The sequence below is a fragment of the Alligator mississippiensis genome, chromosome 2 (genome assembly GCF_030867095.1).
Source record: "Alligator mississippiensis isolate rAllMis1 chromosome 2, rAllMis1, whole genome shotgun sequence".
NCBI lineage: Eukaryota > Metazoa > Chordata > Crocodylia > Alligatoridae > Alligator > Alligator mississippiensis.
Genome location: NC_081825.1, coordinates 276691194 through 276718068, shown reverse-complemented (window position 1 = coordinate 276718068; position 26875 = coordinate 276691194). Strand labels below are relative to the sequence as shown.

At 42.8% G+C, this 26875-nt stretch overlaps 1 protein-coding gene across 1 annotated transcript in view; it reads right to left on the bottom strand.

Moving 5' to 3' along the window:
* UNC79 (unc-79 homolog, NALCN channel complex subunit) overlaps window positions 1–26875 on the bottom strand; it is a 181668-nt gene that overhangs the window by 40670 nt on the left and 114123 nt on the right. The window contains exons 36-43 of the mRNA XM_019481650.2: window positions 23587–23689; window positions 18057–18197; window positions 12637–12675; window positions 11322–11434; window positions 11148–11233; window positions 9863–10036; window positions 7964–8032; window positions 7263–7373 (exon numbers count right to left, since the gene is read on the bottom strand). Of these exons, the coding sequence (XP_019337195.1) occupies window positions 7263–7373; window positions 7964–8032; window positions 9863–10036; window positions 11148–11233; window positions 11322–11434; window positions 12637–12675; window positions 18057–18197; window positions 23587–23689 (836 nt within the window). The remainder of the gene's footprint in view (window positions 1–7262; window positions 7374–7963; window positions 8033–9862; window positions 10037–11147; window positions 11234–11321; window positions 11435–12636; window positions 12676–18056; window positions 18198–23586; window positions 23690–26875) is intronic.

Below are 26875 nucleotides of genomic sequence, written 5' to 3'. Positions count from 1 at the left end.
GTCTGTGGGGGAGTACATGGGCCCCCTCCCCCCATGTCCCTCCCTCCTGGCTTGGCAATCAGCCATGGGGGGACCCTGGGTGCGCCCCCAGGTCCAGGAGGCACCAGTTGCCAAGCTGGGGTGGAGAGGTGGGGGGCCCCCAGTGCACTCCCCCACAGACCTGGAAGTGGACCGGAAGTGCTTCTCGTCCACTTCCAGGTCTGCTGCCGAGCATGCTGGGGAGCCCTCCGTGCTCCCATAGGACACTCCATCTGCCCCAGCATCGCAGCATTCACGAGCCTCCTGCTACCTAGAGGTATGTAGAAAAAACATTTAAAGCTGTGTCTATGTCTGAATCATCGAATCTTTCTGAATCGATTCAGAGGGTTCCGAATCAATTCGGAGAAATTAAAGTGTCTCCTGATTTGATTTGGATTCAGAGATTTGGCCACTGAAATCAGGCTGACTCTCCGCTGAATCGAATTAGCAATCAAAGCTTCGCACAACCCTAGAAGTTACACAGTTGGGTAAGTGCCATTTGGCTGCATACAGCAAAATAGGAGTCTGCCCTTAGATTTCCATGACACAGCATATTTTCAATAGATGAGATTTTAGCAATATACTCCACCACACTGTACACAGCATCTACCTTCATCTACCCAAATGTCACCCCAATGACAAATCACCATTGCTGCTACTAGGAATATTTAGAAAAGAAAATCTGTAGCAAAAAAGTCAGCCATCACAAATGAATAAAAATACCCAACCCAAGATTTTACTATGAAAAGAAAGCAGACTCAGTGGTCCAGAAACTTTAAGTGGGGCTGATCTTATACAGAGGGCATTTGAGTATAATGGACATGGCAGAAAAACCCCTAAGATTGCTAGGAAAATAGAGGCACCAGTGTTCTGGGCAGTATGTGCTGTGCTTGGGTCTACACTCAGCACAATCAGCTGTTTAAATAGTGTAGAGGGAGGAACCCACCTAATAGAGTGAATCACAGTTTCCCTTCTGAGTTGCTCAAAGGATGATATAACTAAAGCCTGCCCCTTTACTCAGAGCACATCATGCTCCAGCCATACTTCAGCGCTCAATGTTTGTAAAGTGCATTAAGACCGGTGGATGAAATGCAAATTAGGCGAGTTGTCTGCAGAGAACTCCTGTCATTTGAAAATGTATATTTTAAATAAATAAGTCTCCTCTATTCCTCCCCAGTATTAGAGAGGGAGCACAGCAGTGAAAAATAAATGTTTGCTCAGATATTGAGTGATTTACTGATACCTTAGATAAAGGATAAGAATTCCTAGACATTTGACTTCAAAGGTGAATGGGCCTGATTCTGCTCTCATGGACTCTGGTATAAATCAGGAGTAACTCCGCTGAAGGCAGTGGGCCAGCTTCCAATTCCCACCAAGTCCCCTTTACAACATTCTGGTGGTAGACATTACATGGATTTAAAGGACCCTTCACAGAACAATGCAACTGAAAATAAGGTCCAGAGCAGTCACATCAATATAAAACTGGTGTAAATAAGACTAGAATTTAGCCCTACTCAGCACTGCACAGTGAAAGCTCACTCTAAAAAAACCTGAATGCATCTGTCTAAGATACGCTGCCTACAGCAGACCCTTGAAGTATTACAGGTACGAACACTCTGGAGGTTTGCTAGTCACTAATACTGAGGACCCAAACTCAGACAAAAATCATCATCTCATTCAGTTCTTTAATAAAATAGAAATACGAATAGATTTTGGGAGACTCTTCTGAGTATAGCTACATTAAATTACCTCAGCTGAAGAACTGGACCTACTGTAAGTTTGCTCAAAAAATTTCAATAGCAAAGTGATATCACGTCTAATTCAATGCTATATTGTTGTTACTTAATAAAAGCCCAATTAATGTTAGCAAGAAACTAAATTAGGGTTCAAACTTCAGCAGCTGTAAGAGATAAGAATGTAAAATTAAAGTCCTCTTGAGACTGACAGGAAAATTAAAGATACTCAGATTGCAATCCACAGAAGCAAAGCTATTCTCAATTGAGAATACCATAGGCACTGAAATCAGATTTGCCACCTGGAAAACAACGTCAGATAAGGAAACATCAGATTAATGTGAGTTTCTGGACACAAAAAGACAAGAGAAATTGAGATATTCCTGTGAAGGGAATTATGAAAATATCGGAGATAAAAAAGGGTGACTGCATCAATGGCACTGGCCTCTAAACTCCTATAGGAGAATGCAGTGCTTATTGGAAAGGCAAGTACATACTGCTCCATAATATATTTGCAGGTTGTGCTGATATGGTTGGTTCCAGCAGACAAAACAAAGCTGCAACATGAGCACGTGAATCTGAATACTGTCAAGGTTCAAAAATTATATTCCTGCTAGAACAGTTATGTATGGTATATATTCAGAAACATTAGTCCATTACTGTCATGGGATGGGGTCCCCAGGGATGGCCGTGATGCCCCTAGGGCTCCATGACTGTGCCAATCTTGCCCAATGGGCACCCTTTTTCTCGTCTGTCACGTCTTGCTGGCAATTATAATAAATAGGGAGGCTGCCCTTGAGTTTGTGTTTGGACACGGTTCTGATGGACCCCACTGAACCCTGTGGGTTCTTGGACCCCTTTTGGGTCCCACTCAAAATGGATGCCTCATGGGACACCCTCAGCCTTATGGGCTAGATGCGTGGCTCCAAAACCACCCCTTTACCATACCCCAAGCCTCGCTAATGGTATTAAACATTGTCCCTCTGAGGCCTTGATGTAGCTCAGCCTCCCTTTTGTCACTGGGCTTTCTGCAGCCCTGTCTCTATGCCTATGCTGGTGCTGGGCTCTCCGCAGCCCCTTTGTCTCTGCATCCCCTGGCGCTGTGCCTGCTGGTGCTGGGGTCTCCACACCACAATGTGGCCCCAATGAGGCCTCCTTCTTCCCAATAGCCTCGGCCTGGTCCACTGGTTTATAACCAGCAACCAAAATATGAATCCCTGGGCTATAACATAATACAACCAGTTCAGGGTACACTCTGTCCCTTTAAAAGAGCCAAACTCCCCCCCCCCAGCATTAAGTGCCTTGTAGGCCAGGGTACCTGGTGAGCTCCTGGAGCCCCATGTGCAGTATATCAGGCAGCCACAGCATTTCTGGGCAATTCTTCTCTGCAGACTCCTTCCCCTGGCTGCTGCCAGAAAGCTAACCTCTGCCGGCCTCAGCCCTGGGGTTTATATGTGCCCAGAACCCTGTCTTCTTCTGGTCAGCTGACTGGGTGCAGGTCAATTCCCTTATTAGCCTGCTGCCACAGCAACCTGCACCTGTGGGGGTTCTGCCTGGCTCCTAGGGCCCTCTCCCTAGGCAGTTTCTGCCCTTAAAGAAGCAGGCACTTTAGTGCCCTGAGACAGTTACACTATAGAGATTTTCATTATAAAAGAACACAAAATACTAAATGTTCTTCAGGAGCCATCATAATTTTGATATTTCTAGTGCACACTTATAGTTAACTCTCAACAATAACAAAGATAATGTGGCATGGAGTTCTACTAAATGAAGCACTCTCTGGGTATAAATTGCAGCAGAATATTTGCTAATGATCCCATTCTGTGTCACTAGGCTGCATTAGCAAATTCAAGAAGGAATTTTCACAAAGTGATATAATTCAGGCTTACTGTTTCCAGTAAAGTTGTCAATATATTTTTGTAGCTCATGTCCAGGAAACATAGAAGGAAAAAATGCTATCCAAGTGCTATATCAGAACAAGAACTTGATTGAAATAACAGAAGATGAGTTTGTCTGAGGGCACCTGGGTATTTCAGACATTCCAACCTTTGCTTTATGTACAAACAAGGTCCAAAAACAAAGGCTATGCCTCCACTGCTAACTCAACCTAGGCTCTTATCTTGCTTTCACCACACACCATCTTCACACAAAACCCTGATGTCTGAGTTTATGTGTTTTGAACCTATGTTTGTTTACCTTTCCAGGAATATAGGTTAGACCTGGAGTTTCATTTTAAGTCAGGCGATGGCCCACTTACTTTTCAGTAAGGAAGTAGTGAAAGCCTAGGTACCAGAGCTTGGGTTTGAATAATCCTCCAGCGCCACACTACAATTCCCCAGGCCTATATTTTCTAGCCTTTTTATCTACCTGATTCCCACTTGCTTCCTGTACACCAGAAGTACTGGGATGACATTTGGCTTCATTCCATCTAGCTTTCTCCATTTCTGCAGTACTCATCTCACTGTGGACAGCACTAGAAGATGTCTTTCCAGCATGCTTCTAGCTAGCCAGAGGTTTGTAGATTTCTGGTAAACCTTTACTGTGGGCACAACAAAAAACATGATTTTGGGAAATGTACTTGAAATTATCACCTGTATGACAGGCTCTCAGCAAGGTGAATTGAGCAGATGGCTGTCCATTGCAGGGGGCAAATAAAATACCTTCAAGGTCACCAACTCAAAACAATGGATGCCAATTGCAAGTTCAGCAACTCTCTGTTTTCTTACCCCTATTACAAAGAGAGTTTGCCCCTGTGTATAAAGCCTACCTTCATTCATGAAAATAAACTATAAAACTAAAAAAAAAAGGTCAAAATCTAAGATGCACCCAAAATCCAGGCAACAAACCCATGTAACTACAGCACCTACATAAAGATGACTTGAGTGCAGCATTCTCTACAACAGGCTCAGCAAGTCCATACACCCACGTCTGGACTCATATCCCTTCACAAACTGTAGTAAAGACATGCCCAAAACGGCTTCTGTTCACTCTGTTGACAGTGCCAGGAATTATTCTGAGATGTCAGAGTTTTTCAGACAGTGTCTCATTTTAAGAAAGGTTAGGAACTGGTAGCATTCATTTCTGGAAATCTAAATTCAGCCTCCAGGAGGTAGGGAAGTAAGACTGGGCACGAGTAGATAAAACAGGGGCCCTAAATTGAAGCGGTGAGTTTTAAAAAACACCGCTTCAATGTAGGGCTGATTAAACCCCTGTGTCATGCATACACCCCACTGACTTACCTGTTTCTCCAGTGGGGAGGGGAGGGTGAGCTGCCAGCGGGCAGAGCAGTCCCTGGGTTGCGGGGGGAAGTGGGGGAGAGGACTGGTGCTTCCCTCCATGGCAGCCGTGGCCCCCCACTCCCAGGCAGCACCTGCCCACAGGCACCCAGCTCGGGCAGTCCCAGGGGCACCATAGTCATGGAGGGAAGCACAGCTCAGGCAGGCAGGCAGGCAGGCTCCAGGGGGCAGATCAGAAGTGCTGCTTTTGTTGTGTGGAGCTGCTTTCCCAGGCTGCTGCCAGGCTGCCTGCAGGGCTTCCTGCAGAGCTATGGAGCTGCATGGACCCCGGTACTTCACTCCATGGCTGTAGGGCCAGCAAACTAAAACTCCTCAAAGGAGTTTTAGTTTGCTGTGCCCCGAGCCATTTAAGGTGCATTACGCTGCTGAATTTCCTACAGCAGCTGGAATTGATGTGCAATATGCCACTGAGGTGTGCAAACACCGATACCATTAAAGTGGTGCAAAAGCATTTAGCCCACTTTAAAGTGACTTGCACACACACCTACTGTTCTCAAACTACAGACAGGGAGCATGGAGAACTCAAACATCTTGCTAAGTTATACAAAAAATTTGAGTTGGGCTGGGTTCAGACTCCATACCCTTGAGTCTGTTTAGCTCCTGCTCATCTCACATAAGCATTTTTCTGTACTGTGTAAGACATAACATTATTGAAAGAATTTCAGGACTCAAAAGAAATATTTTCAAGGACATCTGTCAAAACTGCAGTTTTGTCAATTTGTAAATTGAGTCAAACCACTTTTTGATTTAACTTTGAGCTACAAACTGAGAAATCTATCATTCACCAAGCCATAGTTATTTCTAACGAGCAGGAAGGTCTTCCGAGATGTAGGTTTTCCTCCTTGTTGAGATCTATTTTTTACATGAGAAATAAAATAAGGCACTGTCTGCTTGGAGTTATTAAAGATACCTTTTGTTGTGGGAGTTCAGCTCAGGGTTATGGAAGAATTCCAAATACCTGTCACCACCTCTGATAAAATGACTTTTCTTATTTTTTAGCCAGGGAACTTCTGTCTTTATTATGGTTGCTGCATGCCTTTTCAAGGGATAGCTTTATTCTCATGACTATAGAAGTCATTCCTAATATATATGTTGTATGCATGTAATAATTATTGAAAAATGTAACTATCTAGGAAAAGATCTCTTAATTATTAATTATTGTATGCTATACTGACTAAGCTGAGAAACTGTCTAGTCTAAGAGTGGCTACGGCTTGTGGGTTTTTGCTTAAATAATTTATTTGATTTAGTGTATGGATCTGCTCAACTGTTTGACTCTTCTCTGCTGTTTGTGTGTTGTGCATCCTCTTGTCACTAGCCAATATAAAATTCATTCACATATTGTTGTTATTATTTGTGTATATAATTACCATTACTTGCATCCAAAGATCTAAAATTGCTTATCACAGGGGTGCACATATTATCATCTCCTTTTGACACATATAGTAACTGAAGCACAACTAAAAGCTTAAGTGATGTATATAGGAAAAAGCAGAAACAGAGTTCGGAAGGTAACTTCCTAAAAACAAAGGGCTGGAGGGCACTGCCTTGGTCATCAAGACCAGGCCCCTGCAATTCTGAGCAATGATATAATAAACATTTTCCCAAACGGATCTACGAGAGCCTCCAATCTTGCCCCTCTCACAAATCAGTCATAAAGCATCCAATAACAAAAACCCTCAAACACTATAATGTGCCACAGGAAGACAGCAGTAAAGCCAGAGGTGCCACCCATGCACTGCCATGACATTCTCTCAGCCCATATAATCTCCTTCTACACATTGCTTTTCAACATGCGGTCAACCTATGAAACATGCAAAACATCTAGATGTTGACTACATGTGCTGTGTAACTGAACCTATTTACATATGGGCTATGTTTTCTTAATTCAACTCATGTTTTTAAATAATGTACAAATACCAGTCGTGAGCTATACCTGTGGAAAAATTTCAACAGTTATAAAGGTACATCATTGAGAATTACTAAGCACAGCCTTTCCAGCAGGTTCCCTTTATTGTGTCTGCAGCCAGGAGTATGAAAGTTAATATCATTGATAGGCAATGAATCAACATAATTACTAACTGGCAAAACCTGCTGACATGACTGCAGTTTAACACTGATTTCAGTTTTTACTTATGCATTTCCCACTTGAGGGAGGTGATAGTTTTCTCTGTCCTGTTTTCAGCGGTCTTTAATGAAAAATATGTCATTATTACCTTAGTGAAGGCACGGTAGCATAAACCACACAGTTCCACCAGGTAGGCCAGAGTGAAGACAGCATTCTGAATGACAAAGCTCAGTAATTTTGAAAATGGCTCCAGAAGAGACTGCAATGAAACATAATTTTAGAAAAATCAATAACTGGCTCATTCAGAAAAATGAACAGTGTTCAAATTTTGAAATGCTTTAATTATTTTTAGCTCAGAGGATATGTGGTTTCAGTGTACCCCCATTCCAGCCAGTGGGTTATTCTGACACGTGTCTTCAAGCTTATAAGACAAATTAGAAGTAAAATATCAAAAGCCCAGTTTTTACCTTTAAAACAGCACTTTCTAGATACCAGAACTTTAGAGTCCTTACAAATGAAAGGCTTTCATTGATTCAGCAGGAACTAAATTAATGAGTGGACTGCAGGACCAGACTCTGGTAAAGTTTATCACTACAGGATTTTTTTTTTGTTAAAAACATCAAACTTCTAAGAAAATAATATATTCACACCCACGCACTTCTGTAATCCCACCCTCACTTTAGTGTAACCTAGATTCTGAAGTACTTATTTTCTGTAGAGTACTAGATTGCAAAATGTTATGCTCATACATAATATTTTCCTAGCTAAGGGATAAGAAAGAAATGTTCAGCCCTGCAAAGGCTGGATAAGTCTGTAGGAGCCCTGTGCTTTATATTTCTTGGAACTTACCCTGGTGGCACTAGTAGTAGGTATCTTCAACAGGCAAATCATTATTCTTAAACTGGAATCTAATGAACACTGTAAATACAACAGAAAGTAGAACAGTGACTTTCTCTGTGCACATTGTGTATGTTTAGTGGTGGCAGAAAAATGATCAACTGTATTGTCTTTAATAGGATGCTACGCTACCAATTTAAGTGTCATCAACTACTTCAAGCAGTAAAACCCACCAGATGGACTTTGGGAGAAATTTCAGTATAGGATGGTGCCTGGTATTCACCTCAGATCACCTGTCAAAAGGGATGATTTTACTCTTGGTAGAACATAGAAGACAAGTCCTAACTAAGTAAATGGTTAGTATGGAAACTTTTCATGGGGGATTAGCAGGCAAACAATGCCACTTTTACCAAAGCTCTGTGCTTCTGTAGCTCCTCTGAACCTCAGAAGCTATTCTCAGAGGGTACCGTGGTCATAGCTGCTCCAAGGCCTCCGAGAAAATCCTTTAAAGGGTGTTCCCCACTGTGCAAGCAGCTCTTCAGAAAACATATTAAAGCTCCAAGCTCCACTTTGTGTTCTTTGTGAATGCTAGTGCGTACAGTGAGAGAAGAACAACCATTTTCTCCAGATTTATCTTGCACTTTAAACACCTAGAGCAGCAAAGAGTAGTCCAGAATACCAGGGGAAGGAATAGGAGTAGGCAAACCCCCTGTGCATGGACTTGAGAGCAATAAAGCACAATGAGACCTTAGTTTAATGACACTAGAAATGGTGCTTTCGGTTAATATAAGGAAAATAATTATAAACACCCCAAGTTAATGTTCTGCATATGCTACCTGCTAGAGAGGACAGCTGGGAGCTATTTCATTGATTCATGGAAATGCTTCAAGAAAGTGTCAGTTTAGACTAGTTAAGCCAAGCACGACCAGGCTCTTGCTGCCATTTGTCAAGTAAGCAATGAATATGAGGCCCAAATTTCAAACTACAAGGTGTAGATTCCATGCCCACAAATTTAAAACAGTTTGCGTGATTTGGGGATGGAACCAAAGTTAAATAGCAGAACACATTGTGAATGACACAGGACAGAGATTTTAATGCCCTTAGTCATAATGAGCTGAATATGACTGCATGCACAGTGTTCCCAGTGCGACCACTCATGGAGCAGCACAGTAATGAGGAAGGAATCAGAGTCTGGCCTTTAGGCTCTGGTCCGAAACCGATGAAAGTTAATGTATGGACTCGCAGTGACTTTGAGCACTATTCACTGGGAAATGGTGCTTCTCCACAAGCTTGTTGACCATTCAAAGCCCAAAACTCAGATTCTCTGAACTCTCCAACTCTATCATAATTAAGTTCTACTATAGTCTATTATCATAGAGTCTCTACAACTCTATATAAGTAAGGTCCTCTCGTGAAATTATAACTAGGTCAGTTGAGCAGGCTATCCTTAGCCCTCCCTGTATACCTATTATCTATTTAATACTTTTAATAAATGATTTAGATGTTGCTTTTCTTTTGGTGGATTTGTTTTTGATTTAGAAACTAAATTAGAACAGATTCTTATTGCCAAGAATGCTGCTTATTACATACTTAGCATCCTAATCTGGCAAAAAAGCAAAAAAACCCAGCTACATGGTTGTTCCGCAACCATAGTTATGTTGGATGTTGTATGGAGGTTCTAGGCAGAGGGAGAGATCAGACACTCATTGCAACCTGAGCACCCGCCAATGCTAGAAAGCATATCACTTAATATTCATAGCAAATTAGGCTTTGTATCTCAACTTTCTATCCCGCCACTTTCAGTTTGCACACACCCTCACCAATTTGCTACAGTTTTGGTCTCAAGTGTTTTGATCAGTAGCTTACAAAGTACATTTATGAATTAAAAAACCTGCATTCCATACATCATACCTTAAGTGGCAAAACACAAGGGAGTTTAGTAAAGAAAGTCTGGAATTGATTACTAATAGTGGTCCAGAGGTTACTAGGAGAATCCATCGGTAAAGCTTCCATAAAGGTAGCAATATTTTCCAAACAGCGTAGCATTGCTCCCCCTGCTGGTAAATTCTTTTTGTTGTTTAAGCCCTGGCAAACAAAATGAAGAATTTTACCAAAATTGAACACCAAAAAATGTCAATTTACACAACATTTTAAACATGTTTACACTAGCCAGACAAACAGTTTAATCTAGAGTTCATTGTTTTTCTTCAGTATTCACAATAAAGTACCACACGGGATATCCACAGGATCAATGGGGGAAAGGAAAATTTAGTACTGTACTTGTGAAGACTCCCTCTTGGCCAATACACCAGGGACTGAAAAAGGGATTTCCCCAGTTGAAAAGCATTGGGTGCTACAGTTTGAGCTGATGCCCTGTAGTTAACAGGATACAATACCTTTATAATCTCTATACTGGCACAGGGATGAGAGAAAGGCATATAACATATACTTCCTAGAACCCGCGGTAGGCCAGTGAAAGACATGTGACCATAATAGCCGGTCTTAAGTGCTTTTTCTGGCCAATCAGAATATTTGTGTCATACTACCTTGTTCATAAACATATCCCTACATATTGGAATGAATGCCAAAGTGATGATCAGACTATAGCTGTCTTAGTGTTTAGTGACAAGCCTGAAAAGATGCAAGCAGTACTAAAGTGCTGTCAAAATCTTTGCTTGTATGGCAACTCTGGAAAGGAAGCAATCCCCATGTTTTAGAAATGATATGTCCAGCAGATTAGCATCAAAGTAAGAGTAGGAATCAAACTAAGTGAGGACAAGGCAGGCAGGAAACAGCAGAGAGACAAGATTTGAATTCTGTGGTTCTCCACTGAGACATTGCCATTTGATACAAGGGGAAAAGTGGCCTGAAAGGCAAGAAAGAGCTATGAGATGCCCCATGCACAAAAATGATAATAAGGCAGAAAAAGTGATTGGTCCCCAGTATCAAAAAGAAGGAAGGCAGAGGGATGGGAGGCAGTTAACTGGGCAATGATTGTATGATACAGTGAGAGCAAAGCCTAGAGAGAAGTAGCTGGAGGGGGTTATGGTTTGAACCTGCATCCATATAAGTTGCTGCACAAAATCTCATTGCCAATAGTTCAAGATTAACATCTGTGTATGACAGGAGGAGGAAGGGAAACAGATCTCTGCCAGTATACAGTCTGCAATGTTTAATGTTCTGATGCTGAACAAACCTCGAGTAGCTGGCTCAGTGCAGCTATGGAGCTCAGTTCACTGAAGTCCATAAGAGATGTAGCCAGGGTCCGTAAAAAACTTCCATCTGGAAACGAGAATGACATTTTTTTTTATGGGCTTTGGTATGGAGATGATTGATGGAAGTAGAAATGCACTCAGGCATAGCCCATTACCTTTGATATTGCTTTGGAACAGCTGTGGAAGTATGCCATTGGGAGCCAGCTGATGGAAAACACAGCGGAGGAACTGTTTCGCCACACCAGCAGCATTACCAGGGATCATCATACTGAAGCAGAGGAAGAAAAAAATAGGAGAGAAAAATACCTCACCAAGTGAAAAATCTGTCCCAAAGCTGAGTATGTTGAGACGGTAAAGATCTTATTCTTTCTTTTAACAGTTAAAAGGCAAATTTAGTCAGGAATACATAATGGTAATAAGAACTGTTCCTGATCCAGCAAAGCACTTCAACAGATATTTGGCTTTCAGAACTTCATCTGGATTATTCACATGCTTAAAACTAAGTGCATAGCACTTGGCTGGATTGGGAGCTAAAAAGTTTGTTTAGTTTTTCCTGGTTCTTCACATTCATTCAGTTGTCAGGCTTTGAAACCCAATCCTGCTGTCATAGAATTGGATGGCAAAACTCTCATTAATTTCAGTGAGACAGAATCAGGTCTTTGGAGAACCTCTCATAATTATGCACCATAAAGGAATAGTTAACACATTAATTTCCCCTTTTCTAGCACTGTCCGTCTAAAGGCTACATCCACCCCTCTCTCTAAGCATTTATGAATCAAGAATCACAAAATTTTTACCACTTCCAAAATTAATATACCACATATGACACCCTGGTGGAAGGCGAAAAATCTATTTCAGGGACAAGCCGCCTTTTCCCATCACTTTAGGCTGGAAGTCTCCACCCCTCCCCACCCTCTGAGCACGTGGCTGCCAGATTCCCAGCCCTTCTGCAGAAAGGGTAAGCACAAACTTCGAAAAGCAGTAGGCTTTGCAAGACAGGGAAGTGCTTCAGACCAGAGGGGTGATATGGCACAGCTCCATCAGACTGACCCCCTGTGCAAAGTTGAGCTTCCACGGGCCACACTGGACCTCTTTATGGGCCACAGGTTGCAGTCCCTTGGTCTATTTGCATTATGGGACATCATCAGTAGCTGTCATTGCTTACTTGTTTAAAAGCATGAAGACATGGAATCTGTGCACATAATGTACCTTGGGGATGAGCTCTAAGCACCTACAATGAAATCTTGGCACCACTGAGGACCTTAGGAGTTTTTCCATTGACTTCAATGGGACCTGGATTTTCTCCCTGATCTAGGTATGGACCTAAATTTACATAGGTGCATTGAGGTTTGGAGCTTGACTTTCTGGTTCAGGATCATTGGTATGAAAAAAGGCATATTTGTGCCCAGGACAGAATTTTGCCTTGGTTTGTAAGTCTAGAAGATGGTTTTGTTTTACACTGTACTGTACCTTTCTGCTTGATTAGAAAAACTGGTGCTTGATGCCAACCTAAAGTAAAGAAACAAACAAGTAACAGCAAGTCAAGCAAAAATATTTATCATTTTTGCTCTTAAAATGAAGCTAATGAAATTAATTAACAGTTCAACTGTTAGCAGAAGTGATGAAAGTAGAACTGGCAAGCCAGTCAATTAACAGGTCAAATATTGTCCAATCAATTGACTGCATATTTTTTGGCTCATCAAAGATTAAAGCAATTTTACAAAAAAACCCTATGATACACAGAAATATGATTTTTATTGTTTTTTGACACATTTCTTAATGGAAAAATTGTGCTTTTTCTGTGTATTATTTAGAACTATTGGCAATTTTTTACAATTTTTGACTGATATTTTACCAGTCAATTTACCAAACTTTATTTGACTGGTCAAACACACAACCCTAGTTGAAAGTAACCACCGAGAGCACAGAAGACCCTTCAAATGTGCTGTACAAGTTTAGTCACAACACTTCCATAAAGAGTAGAGAAGTCAAAGTCAGACTTGCAGTATGGTCATGAATATTTAACAGCTCATACAAATTCTCTCCACGATCATTGTGATGATAATGAAACAAAACTGTGATCTTATTCACACAGCAAAAATGGTTACTCTTCCTGCCTTATTTGGAGAATAGGAACATGTGATACTGGTGTAGGAACTGCAGGCTGACTGTATGGTCTTTGATGAATACAGGCAGTCCTCAACTTACAACGTTTCGAGTTACGTTTCACACTTACAACGTTTATAAATTGACACTGTTTCAACTTTATTATGTCAGTTTCAACTTTACAACGCTTGATCTTATGCGATGCCACGTCTGCGAACAAGTTCACTGCGTCGCTCATCTCCCTGGAAAACATCTGTCCAAACTTTCTTGGACACTTGCTTTAAGAAAGCAGACAAGACTCCAGAAAAACCTGCAGCCAAGACTCCTGAGAAGACTCCAGCCAAGAACCCTTCAGAGAGTCCAACCAAGAGCCTTTTAAAAAGTCCAGCAAAGTCACCTCAAAGAAGCCCTTCCAAATCAATATGATTGCTATTAACAATATAAATACATTAACATAGCTATATTGCTCATCTACACCTGATCGCATACACAATTCTGGGGTATTTTTGGTGAAAATAGGGTACTGGGCCTTGGTTCAGGAACCAATCCCCCATTTATAACATTGTTTCTTATGAGAAAATTGGTTCCAAGTTATAACGTTTCGACTTAAGATGCGGTTTTCAGGGACCAATCGTGTCATAAGTCCAAAGATTGCCTGTATTGCAAAAGATTTGGGCCAAGATTTTCACTATTCAGTGTCTAACGCTAGCCTTCTAGAACCTTATTTTGCCATCTAAATAAGTGGCCTCATTCTCAAAAGGAACGAGCATCAAGGTGCTGAGCTCATACTGTGAAGTCAAATGAAAAACACTGAATGCTCAGCACCCTTCAAAAGTCAGGCCACTTATTTTAGCACACAAGTCCCTGTAAAATACTTAGGCACATAGAAATCAGGTGTTGCAATGCCTAAATTTTACACAGCTAGCCTTCAGAGTGCAATCTAAAACCCAGAGCTTGGTGTTTATATAGTACCTGGAGACAGTTAGGCAGCTCAGAACTGCAATTCAAACAACCCACGTGTTCTGTTGAGGAGCTGCCTAAGGCTAACCAGTAAGAACCACTTAGATAAGGGATGTGTCTTCAACCCCCATCCTTCTCTGAAGATTCAGCCCTTGAGTCTTGGTTACAGGCAGGCTCCTCCATCCACTCTGGGGATCTAGAGCCTGACATCCTCTGCTGGGGGTAGGCACCTGTACGTATGAATTGAAAAACTCTTTTCCTTTTAAAATGTTACTGGAGAATTTGGCTTCAACCACCTTTATGCAGCCTAGTGGTTTCTTGCAAGAACTGATCTGATCATTATGTTATTAGACCTAAAAGCTAAGGACATCCTCCAGCTGCATTTAATTAAAGTGACCATGAATGATGTGCGTTGTGGTGAACTCAGTATCGTCCATGTATATACCAGATACATAAAATGTTCTGAGACCACCTACCAATCAAGTCCCTCAAGAGACTAAAACACAGGGCCACCTAGTCTGTGAATCCCAGATGGGTGTAGGCATGAGAGAGGTGCCAAAGTGCTTGGCTCAGCTACGATGGGGCCTCTAGGCATGTGTAGTGGCAAAATTATATACCTAAGTAACCATACTGACAAGCCTACAGGTTTTCAGGTGCCTAAGCAGTTAGGTGAGAGGGATCACTCTCTTGGACTTAGGCCCCTCCTACTGAACCTATTAAGTTGTAAACACATTTATGGAACTGGCCATCAGAAGCTTAAATCTCACTGAAAGTCAATGGGACTTAAGGTTTTAAATGCCAGATTTAGGCTCTTATGGTTGCAGAGAGGTACATACTGGAATTTTCAGAAGTAAGCCCCATGGAAATCACTAGAAACTAGAAACCTAGCTGCTTTTGAAAATCTCACTGGGTGTCCATCTGCATCATAAGCCACCTAAATACTACTGAAAATCTCAAACTAAACCACTTAGACAACTGGACAATTTTAACCTGGGTCCTGAGTCTCCTGCCTCCTAATTCTGTGTACTAAACATTAAATTACACTATCTTCTCAAAAAAATAAAAATGCAAAGAGCCCCATCCACTTATGATGCACAGGCAAAAATGCCATCTGTGATGGAATGGATGTAAGTATGCAGGATAGCCCAGTGTGTCTGGTCACGTATACAATAGAAAAAGAGAAAAAGCTGGTTGGAATATAAGAGAAACTCCATACAAAGCCAACTGACGGCATCTCTTCCTACACTTGTTTACATAAGGTTTGCTTTGTTTTGCATTTCAAAGCAATTCTTTCAGGTGCTTATAACTGCACCTTGAGACAGTCAAATATAATAGTAGCTGGAACTATGCACTAGTAAATGACAATGCACATTCACTGTGCTAGAATACCCTATATTGTGTACCATCTGCTTCACCAAAATAATCTAGTATCTCACAATGAAGATACAATGTTTCTTCTTTAAAGCACTGGAAAAAAAGGTAGCATATTTGCCTTCCTACCCACTTTGATAACTAATCTTCAAAAGCTTAATTGACTATAGCTTCTCACTGGCCCTATTAGTGCTGTATTTATGAGTATCAAGTAGGACGGACAGCTTCAACCTAGATTAGAAACTCTACCTCCTCCAGAATTCATTAACATTGACAGCAGGGAGCTGCAGTCTTGGAATTAATGAAAATGGAAAGCTTGATTCTCTACTTTGTTGAAGTGGAGTTCAGACATAATGGAGAGGAAGGGCCTGCAGAGAAGCAGTTGAAGTTCCCTCATCCTCTGTTACCAAGACCCTGCATAAATTAAAGCTAACTACTCAACAGCTGTAAGTTAGTAAAGAATCAGGTGTAGGTGAGCTGTTTCATCACTTCCACCACCCTCTGTCACGTCCATGCCTTGCTCCCCCCATGTACACCTTCCTTCCTTTTGTGCTAGGTATTGGTAACATAGGAGGTAGTAGAAGAACCATCTCCACCAGCTCTCTGCTGACAAAAAATTCAGATACTCCACTGTCCATCTCTGGCCATTTTTCATTTCTACAACAGAACAAAGTGACTCTTAGTGAATCAGAAACTCTGATTCACAGTACTCCAGAGCACCAAGACTGGTCCTATCCCACTGTTTGGATGATGTGTCAGAGTAAGTATTATATGAATATTATATTATATGAATATTATAAACCTGACAGCATAATCCCTTGCAGTGGGAAACTTCGACTGGGTGCATGATACCTCTAAACATCTTTAGATCAAGTCTCTGTGTCTTGCAGCACCATTTATGCTCCTTATGATAGCTCTACAGGGTCCTGCTGCTGTTTGTCATTTCATGGTTTTGGAGCAGAAGTTTTCTTCTACCTACCAGCAATATCCAGACAAAGAGCATAAGCCATGGGGGCCCTCATCTCTCTAATCTGGATGGTGCAGAACAGAGTCCAGGCTCAACTGCTCCCTCATTTTGAGCTCTGTAACAGGGAATCCCTGTTACTGGAGAGCAGTGCAGCCCCTTTAAGGACAGAGTTTGTAGAGCCTGGCCAGGTGACAGAGCAGGAGTTAAAGGACAGCCCTGTAGTCAGGCCAGCTGACTAGGGCCTCACATGACTAGGAGAGGGCTCAGGTCACAGCTATATAAGCCCCGGGGTTTGAACCAGCCCTGAGAGTTGTAGAGTTCCTGAATCTCTGAGGAGGCTGGAAAACAACATCTCTACAGGCCGGGGAACGAGAAGGAGTGATCCAGAGAGAGAGACTTGGTAAGCAGGCAAGTAGCCTTCATTTTTTTATGTTAAGACCAGTAGCTTGGCTTTGGGACTAGAGGGGTGGTCTGGAGGTCCCATTAGTGTCCTAAGGGCATGTGCCTGTCTTGGGCTCCACTAGGGGCAGGTTTAAGGCAGGGCGAGGGCTGGGGCCCAGAAGCCAGGCCTAGATCAGTAGGTCTGGTCTGTAGGACCAGCCAGAGTAGAGGGGCAGATGCTTTAAAATCCCAACATAAAGGAAAGGCCTGGAGTGACCTGGAGATGAAGGGACAAGCATCCCACCTGACTGGTAACTCAAATCTGCAAGGCGCAGGGCATGGTGTAGGGGAGGTATGGAGTTATGCAATTAGTCCCTAAGGCAAGGAACCACCACCTCCAGGTGTTCCTTAGAACAAGACCAGGTCTAGGAAGCCCTGGGGCAGCCTCCATTTTCTAACCATAAGGGACATCAAGATGTGGCAGGTGAGTGAAGGGAGAGACTGTTCCCAGAGTAAGCAGGGTAAAAAGGGGAATTTTGTGGGCCTCCAGGGGCTTGCAGCCACCCTTGGAGATAAAGCACCTTGTTACAAGTTGTCTTTTAGCTATACAACAGCAACCATAAAGTGGTACAACTTCAGAACCATACTACCACCCCATACTGCATAGTGCTACATGGCACACTACTTTCCCTTTTCCCCAAGAAATGAGGTCCAGCTCCCTCAAACATGGGCTACCTTGAGAGTCAACTCATAAGCCATCAGGACATTTCATATATGTCTACACAGCAATCAGAGGTGTGATAACAGTACCTATATATATAACTAAGCTAGCTTGCTCTGCTACCAATAGCAGTGTAGCCATATAGATGGGGCCTCAGCATGGACCCTGGCTACCTGCTTGAGTAGCTAGCCACATTGAAATCTCCACTGCCAAAGCTTTATTGTTGATAGTACTTGAGCTAGGTAAATTTAAAGTTAAGTCAGTTATACCTGCCCATACTGCAATCTACCACTGCTTGCATGTAGACATAGCATCAGTTGTCCTTGTTGCAATTCCAATGCATAAAAATCTTCCTTTCATCATAAAAGAGGAGTCTGAAGTTACCTTCCTACAGACTGCATGATATCCAGAAGCAAAGGAGCAGCTAAGTCTGGGCTCAGATGAATGAAGGTTGAGAGTACAACTATGGCCAGACCTAGTGTCTCTTCATCATACTCTTCAAGAATAGCCCCACAATCATGGCATCTGCAAGGAAAGTTATTAAAAACAAATATTATTAGTTCAACAGTTAACTAGGGCAATTCATGCAACATGATGTTATTTATGGCAATGAAAATGGATGACTACTTTGAATCCTGAATACAAACAACTTCATTAGCCACACAGACTGGCAATGTTAAGCTGTGGGCAGTTATTCTACTTTGCCCTTTGGGTTCATCAGTAATCTTCCCCCCACCCCGAGGTTATAAGTACATGAGTTAAAATAAAAGGGTTTGAGGGGAGCAGGGGAAGCAAGTCAAGAAAGATTCTCTTTGTTTCCAGAGAAGTCTCTTTCTGCTCCAAACCAATCTTGCAGCTGGATTGCAGCTCTCTCCTCCAAAGCTAAGAAATTACTTTGAAAGCTCTGTGATGTCAAATCATAAGGGAGATGTCAGATGCAAATGAGATGAGGCAGGAATTCACAATCATATAAAAGAGAGAAACTAATCTAGGAAATGGTCTATTTTAGCCCAATAGGGAGGCTGAGTTAATTTGATCAATCAGTTGTTAATAACTCCAACAGATTTTAACTTAATGGTTAAAAACAATTTGCCTCCCTTTGCTATGCAACAGGCTGAGGAGATGACAGCAAAGCCATGAAAATTGAGCTCCTGGTCTGAGGGTTAATACCTGATGCCAAAGTTGTTGGAATAAGACCAAAGAGAGGCTTATTTTAGGCAATCTCAAAGGACACTTAGGTTTTATACAAAATAACTGCTAGTTCTACCCAGGACTCACCCAACAGCCCTGCTTTTCCTGAGTAATGATCTTAGTTATTAGATTTTTATGCTGCACTTCCCAAGAAGGCTCAGTGCAGCTTACAATGAAAAGACAAAAACATTATAAAAACGAACAAGATATTAAAATAAATAGATACAGCAAAACAAACTCTTTTAACCACCCCCAGCCTAAAATTCAAAAACAGTCCACTCCAAGCTACCCCACTCCCGTGCCTCTGACAAAACCCAACCCAACCTTGCTCTGCAACCCACATTTATTATTTCTGTTAAAAAACAACAACTTCATATTCCCTCCCATTCCTATTCCCTCACATCACACAAAGAGGAGTCATCCCACCCCCTTACTGTCCCTCCCAAGCCCTTTCCTCCCTCTCTCAAAAGAAGGCCATAGCTGTCCCCAAATCTACTTTTTATCCACTTCCCTCCAAAGAAACACACTGTTCATTAAACACAAAACAAGAGCAAACATGTTCCTTTCCCCTGCCTCTGTCTTTGGCAAAGGGTATCCTTGAGCATTACCCACCATGGGCACCTGCACCAATGCAGCTTGCAGTCCCTTTTAGGCTAGGGATAGAAGTTACACATAAGCTGGTTTAAGTGATCAGAAACTGATTTAAACCTGTAACAGAACAGAAGCTCAGTACACATAAACCAGTTTCAAAATGGGTGAAGCTGGTTTAAGATAAACTTGGTTGAAAGTAGTATCAGACTTAACTGAATTGGGTCAAACTGGTTTATGAAACTTGTCACAGACCCCTTCCTGGTTCAAGTTAAATCACAGGCCCCCAGCATGCTTTGCAGTCCTGTGCTGTGCTGTGCTGTCTGCTCCAGAAAGCAGGGTTGGCCCTACCCCTCTGCTCCCTAGCTGGAACAGTGAAAGCTGGCTGACAAGGGGGGAGGGAGAGGCATGCCTGGCTGTGGATGCTGCCCATTCTGCAGGGGGGGACTGCCCCTCCCCAGGCAAACCCGAGCTGGGGTCTGGGGCCATGGAGGGGCATTAAACACCCCTTCCTCTGCTCAAACTTACTACTGGCTGCAACTGTGAACTACAAATCTCAGAGGCACCGGGGAAACAGGAAAAGGAAGTGATGAGCAATTCTGCAGAATCCTGCTACTGTAATTCTGGACTGCAAATCCCAGAGACCTCGGGGGCAGCAGGAAAAGGAAATGATTACATAGCCAGAGAGCTGTGCTCTGATGCCCCCTCACTCCCGCCCCCAACTTCTGGCCTGAGCCACTGCAGGTATGTGGCTGCATTTTCTGAATAAAAGGTAAATGTCTGTTCTCTTCTGTTTCAATTTAATCTGTGCAGTTTAGACTAACCTGCAAAGACTGAATCAATTCACTCTCAGGCTTTTTGACTGTCTGTACCTAACCTTAAAGCCCACCAGCTGGATGGCGCCTTTCTTTCCAGCTGAGCTGACTATATGGATTGTCTATTCAGCCTCCCAGTCCCTCCCCCTGCTCCAGATTCAGCCCCAAATCAGGGAGTGGGAAGTATCCATGTTGTTAGGAGCCCCATCTTGTCTGTTCTAGCCATTGGTTAGAGCACAGCAGTGAAATCCAGAAATCCTGGGTCCTGCTCCCAGCTTGTGACAAAATCAGCATGTGGCTTTAAGGCAGCAACTTCATTTCTTCAGAAAATGAGCATAAAATATATTTAACTATAGTACTGCAATGGAATTTGGACCATTTTTTTTTTTTTAACTTTTGGGAATCCTCATGGAGGAAAACCATTATTTAATTACAAATGAGTAATGCTGCTAGTAATAGTATCTAAGCTGCTGATTTACAGTCATTGCCTTATATTGCACTAGGAAAGCTACAACCATTCAAAAAAGAGATAACTTTCCTTTTAGGAAGAAAAATTGAGTTGTTGTTGATTCACAGAAGCCATTAAGTCAAAACCAGGAAAAGCACAAATTCAAAATTAAAGTCTTTGTTTATTTAGTGTTCAGTATTATTTCATTTATTTACATAACCAAATTATCAAATCCACAGAACCATAAGCCAAACTGGAAATGTGCAGATTCACATCTAGATTATCATAAGACTAAAGATATGGAGTTTAAGACCAAACCAAAAATATACATTCACAATTACAAGGGAAGAAAAACAGCCACCAAGGCAAACCCTTGAAAACTTTGACCCAGTGAAATTCCAAAACTTGGTACAGAAACCACTAACCAACCCAGGGACTAAAGAATATAAGAATTAATGAGTCATTGCAAGAACCTTCTGACTCACCCCACAGACACCACTGAGCACTGAGCACACACCTAACCTACCATGCACACAGCAGACAGTGATGTTCCAGAGCCTCATGGCATAAGATTTTCTTCCAGCTGGGATTTTTTCCAAATCAGATCTAGAAAGCTAAATCCTACATGTTTTGGATCTGACCCATATCCCAATTCATAGTTTCATAGTAGCTAGGGTCAGGGAGGGACCTGAACAGATCATCTAGCCTGACCCCCTGCCACAGGCAGGAATGAATGCTGGGTTCACAAGACCCCAGACAGGTCCAACCTCCTCTTGAATTTGCCCAAGGTTGGGGCGAGGACCACTTCCCTGGGAAGGTGGTTCCAGATTTTGGCCACCCTAACTGTAAAATATTGCCTTCTGATCTCTAACCTAAACCTATTCTCCCTCAGCTTATTATCATTGTTCCTCGTCACCCCAGGTGGTGCTGGGGAGAAAAGGGCTCTGCCTATTTGTTGTTGATCTCCCCTGATGGGTTGGTAGGCAGTCACCAGGTCCCCCCTCAGCCTCCTCTTGCTGAGTCTGAACAGATTCAGGTCCCTCAGTCTCTCCTCATAGGGCCTGCCCTGCTGCCTTCTCACCAAGCAGGTAGCCCTCCTCTGAACCCTCTCCAGGCTGGCCGCATCCCTTTTGAAGTGCAGCGCCCAGTACTGGACACAGTACTCCAACTGCGGCCTGACCAAAGTCGCATAGAGGAGGAGTATCATCTCTCTGGACCAGCTTGAGATGCACCTTTGGATGCATGACACGGTATGGTTGGCATTGGCGGCTCATGTTCATCTTGGAGTCAATAATGACTCCAAGATCCCTTTCCGCCTCTGCTTTCAAGAAGGGAACTCTCCAGCCTGTATGTATGCTGTGGATTCCTTCTCCCAAGATGCAGCACCCTGCATTTGTCTACGTTGAACCCCATCCTATTCTCGTCTGCCCACTTTTGTAGTCTGTCTAAATCTATTTGCAGCCTCTCTCTCCCTTCAAGTGTGTCCACCTCGCCCCACATCTTAGTGTCATCAGCAAACTTGGACAGAGTGCTTTCCACCCTCTCGTCCAAGTCGCTGATGAAGATGTTAAACAGTGCGGGCCCGAGGACCAAGCCCTGGGGTACCCCACTGCTCACATCTTGCCAGGTTGAGTACAACCCGTCCACCACTACTCTCTGGGTGCGCCCCATCAGCCAATTTTTTACCGATCCAACTGTGTAGGCATCAATGCTACAGTTGCTTAATTTATTGATGAGGATGGGGTGAGAGACAGTGTCAAAGGCCTTCTTAAAGTCTAGAAAGACTACGTCCATGGTGACATCATCATCCAAGGATTTAGTTACTTGGTCATAAAAGGCAATCAGGTTGGTCAGGCAGGACCTGCCTTTGATGAACCCATGCTGATTGCCCCTGAGCATGATCTCCCCTGCAGGCCCCCCACAGATATGCTCCTTGACGATTCTCTCCACAATCTTCCCAAGCACCAAGGTGAGGCTTACAGGCCTATAGTTACTTGGGTGCTCCTTCCTCCCTTTCTTGAAAATTGGGACCACATTAACCAGCTTCCAATCCCCCGGTACTTGGCCAGATGACCACAGATACTCATACAGCCCGGCCAAGGGCTCCACGATGACCCCTGCCAGCTCCCTCAACACCCTTGGGTGGAGGGCATCTGGACCTGCAGATTTAAAAATGTCTAGCCCTTCCAGAAGATCCCTAACTACATCTGCGCTGACTGAAGGCTTGATAGAGCTCTCCCCAAGATTGTCCCTACCTCTGGTAGGTGGGATGTCCCAGTCCCTGTTCAAGAAAACAGAGGCAAAGAAACTGTTAAAAATATCAGCTTTCAATTGTTTGGGTGAATTCATATCCAGGGGTTTGGATATGATGAACTAGCACAAACAAATCTTCATAGCATAAACAGTCCTTTTAAGTAAGAACTTTTCCTATCTATTCACACTGTACTCTGTTTAAGCTACTTTAGGGCTAGAAAAGTTCCATGGAACCAGTACTGTCAACATGATCTCATTTATATCAGTTATTCACTAGTGTAGTAACTCAGCTAACATTGTGGTTGCTATAACACCAGGAGCTAAAAAATAATTAGATAATACATCTTTCTCTAAGTGAAGTAAGGAGCAAACTGTGATCAAATGAGCAAACTGTCATAAAATACTTCTGCTATTAATACTCATAGCTACCATTTTGAACCCATACACTCATGTTCTGTTATATTCATAGCACAGATGATTAGCAACACTGAAATTTTGATCTTAACAAAAATTATGCAGTAAAAAAAGATCATTATAGAATGGCATTAGTTGAATTAAAGTGAATCAAAACATGCTCTAAAGTTCCTCATCTGTTTGAAAAAAATCAAAATGTGCTTACTTGTCAGTCATCATAGTGGGCTGGTCATCAGTAAATTCTTCTGGTGCTGGCACAAACATGCTGACTATACTAGGTGCTGACAGCAAGCTGGATTTGGTGGCACCTTGAAGCCATTAAAAAGAGAAGCAACATGTTAAATGGAAATCTGATATGAAGTGTAGAATAGACACCCAGGGTGCAGGCTCACATGCAGAGGCACAAGTCTGTTGTGCAGAGGCACAAGTCTGTGCCACTGCTTTTCGCTCCTGCACATACCCCTGCATGTGGGGTTGGTGCAGGGCAAATTTCCCTGGGTGGGGTGAGGGAGGCTGGGGCCAGCACCTGTACTGGCCCCAGAAGCCTTACCTGGCGTCCTAGGGGCCTCCCAGAGCAACAGTGGCAGCGATCCAGCCGCTCGGAGCCTGGCTGGCAGCCGGAGCATGGCTAGCCAGGCTTCCTTTCTGGGGGTGCACAATGCTCCTGCATGTGCCACGCTGCAAATTTTAGCAGCAGCAGGGAGGTTTGACACCCAGATCTCCAGTGTCAAAAAAAACACCAGGCTGCAAATTAGCAGCATGTCAAATGAGAGCATGTGCACCATGTGCGGTTTGCAGTGCTGCAAGAAAAGCACATGATATAGGAGTGCAAATGATTACTGGCATTATTTTCTGTTTGAAAGCTTCTAAAAGCAAGCTGTTCTTCTGCAGCTGAAGTCATCACCAGCAGACATGACTACTACAGGGGTATGCAAACATTACAATCACATATGGAGCTTCCTTGTCCATGACATTTCTCCTGTGCCCAAAGCCTGGAGGATGGGAACCGGATCTTGGTTTAATAGGCAAGATCACAAATGGCAGAACCCTTGTTACTGAGAAAACAGAGTATCCCAGCTGGCATTCCTCAGACTGGGCCAATACATTGTGACATGGTATACCAGTACCTCCATGAAACTGTTAACTTGTCCTCCAGAATCTCAACTTCCATTAAAAAAAAAATTAGAACTCTAATTACAAAATTACAACTCCAGCTGATATTGTTGTACAGAAGTCTCATAAATATGAACTTGATGTAACCAAATTCTCTAGAAACTCAGAGCCAATAGCTCCGAGAGGTGTGAACTGTCCCATTAATCCAACTGCCACATCCACAAGGTACCTTTTGATGAGTATTTGAATCTCAGGACTTTGATCCTGAAAGCTTGCAGAAATGGTCAATTTTCTTGCGATTTCCCAGTTGGTCTAATAAAAGGTATCATTTTGGAACCAAGAGTTCTAGTTTTTTGTATGTTTTCTTGTCTCAGACCAACACGGCTACCAAGTACACCCCTAATATTGACTTGCATTTCTCAGGTAGAACAAAATGGTACAACTATATATTTTTCCAATCTATACTATAAGTAAAGTCTTATTTAGGTGTCCAAGCAGGTGTCATTTACAAGTTGGCACCTCTTCTCCCCATCAAACAATTAACCCCAAGTAAGGGGAGCCAAGCTCAAGGAGCCCAGTGGAGCTTGGATGAGGGACACAATCATTTTTGTTTTGGAAAGGTGAGAAGAACTGCAGGAAACTAATGTTGCTACAAAAGTTGGTTTTTAGTTACCTCAAAATCAAAAGAAAAACATACAAGCCATGTAAGAAAGGACGTGTCAGTAAGGAAGTACACCAAGGAGTAGCAAGAACATGCAGAGACAAAATCAGGAACACAAAGGCAAAAAATAACAACTGGCAACCGTTGTTGCCAAGACAAAAAGAGAGTTCTACAAATGTATGACAGAAAAGAAAGACCAGGGAAACTATGGGTCTATTGCTCAGTGGAGATACAAATGGAAGACACAAGGCAGAGCTCCTTAATAATTACTTTGCCTCATTCTTCACAGAAAAATTAAGTGTAACTAGACAGCTAACAAAAATTAATAGAAGCAAAGAAGGGGAAGAGCTTCAGTTTATCAGGGAGCTTTTGCAAAATATAAATTAATTTAAGGAATTTAAATTAATTTATAATAAACAGGAAGATTTGGTACAATCACATGTAATTGGGACTATGAAGACATGGTGGGATAGTTCACATGACTGGAGTAGTCACAGATGGATACAGCTTGTTCAGGAAAGATGGACAGATAAAAAAGGAGAAGGCATTGCCCTATATAAAAAGACAGTGTACACATGTTCAGAAGTGCAGTATGAAATGGAAGATAGGCCTTTTGAAAGCTTTGGGGTAAAGGTCAAAGGGCAGAGCTGCAGTGTATATGTCAGGATAGGTTTCTGCTATAGACCTTCAACCCAAGAGAAGGAGGTGGATAAGGCCTTCTTTAAACAAGTGACAAAAGCTTTCAAATTGCAGGCCTTGATTCTCATGGGGCACTTTAATTATCAGGGCATCTGCTGGGACACTGGGACACAGCAGAGCCCAAGCAGTCCAGGAAGTTCCTGGAGTGTGTTGGGGATAACGCTTTGATTCAGGTGGCTAGAGAGGCCAATAAGAGGGGAAGCTCTTCTTTACTTACTGCTCACAAACAGGGAGGAATTGGTTGAGAATGTGAAGTTGAAAGGTTACTTGAGTGACAGTGGGTGCATCTACACGTGCGCTTTGTTAACTAATTAGCTCTTCAGTAAAGTGTCACAGTCTATGTGTGCACCAGTATTAGGTCACAGTAAATTAATTAAACTCAGAGACAGTAGTGTCCTACAGTGGAGTAGTTTACTCCACCAAAATACACATGTAGATGGTGACAGGGGCTAGCTGAGGCATCTAACCCCATACCTTAGCACCCTCATGCCCCAGCCAGTCCCTCTGCTGCCACCTGGAGCGAAGGGCTGACCCTCCAGGCCCCATGCCAGCCCAGGGCTGCTCCACCCTGGCTCAAAGTGCTGTGGTCCCTGGCGCATGTGTACATGATGCACGTGGAAGCAGCTTTCTCTGGTGTAAACTATGCCAGAGTTTATCATGTTGCCTTAATGGCACATGTAGATGCACCCAGTGATCATGAAGTGATAAGAGTTCAAGATCCTAAGGGAAGGAAGAAAGGAGAGCACCAGAATAATTGGACTTCAGAAAAACACACTTTAACGAACTTATGGACCTGGTGGGCAAGATCCCTTAGAAGGCAAGTCTGAGGGGGAAAGGAAGAACTGGCTATATTTTATAGAGGCCCTTCTAAGGGCACAGGAGCAAGCTATACCAATGAGGTGGAAGAACTGGAAGTGCAATAGGAGACCAGCCTGGCTAGACCACAATCTCTTCAATGAGCTGAAACTCAAGAAGGAATCCTATAAAAAGTGGAAATTTGGTCACAGTACTAGGGAATAGA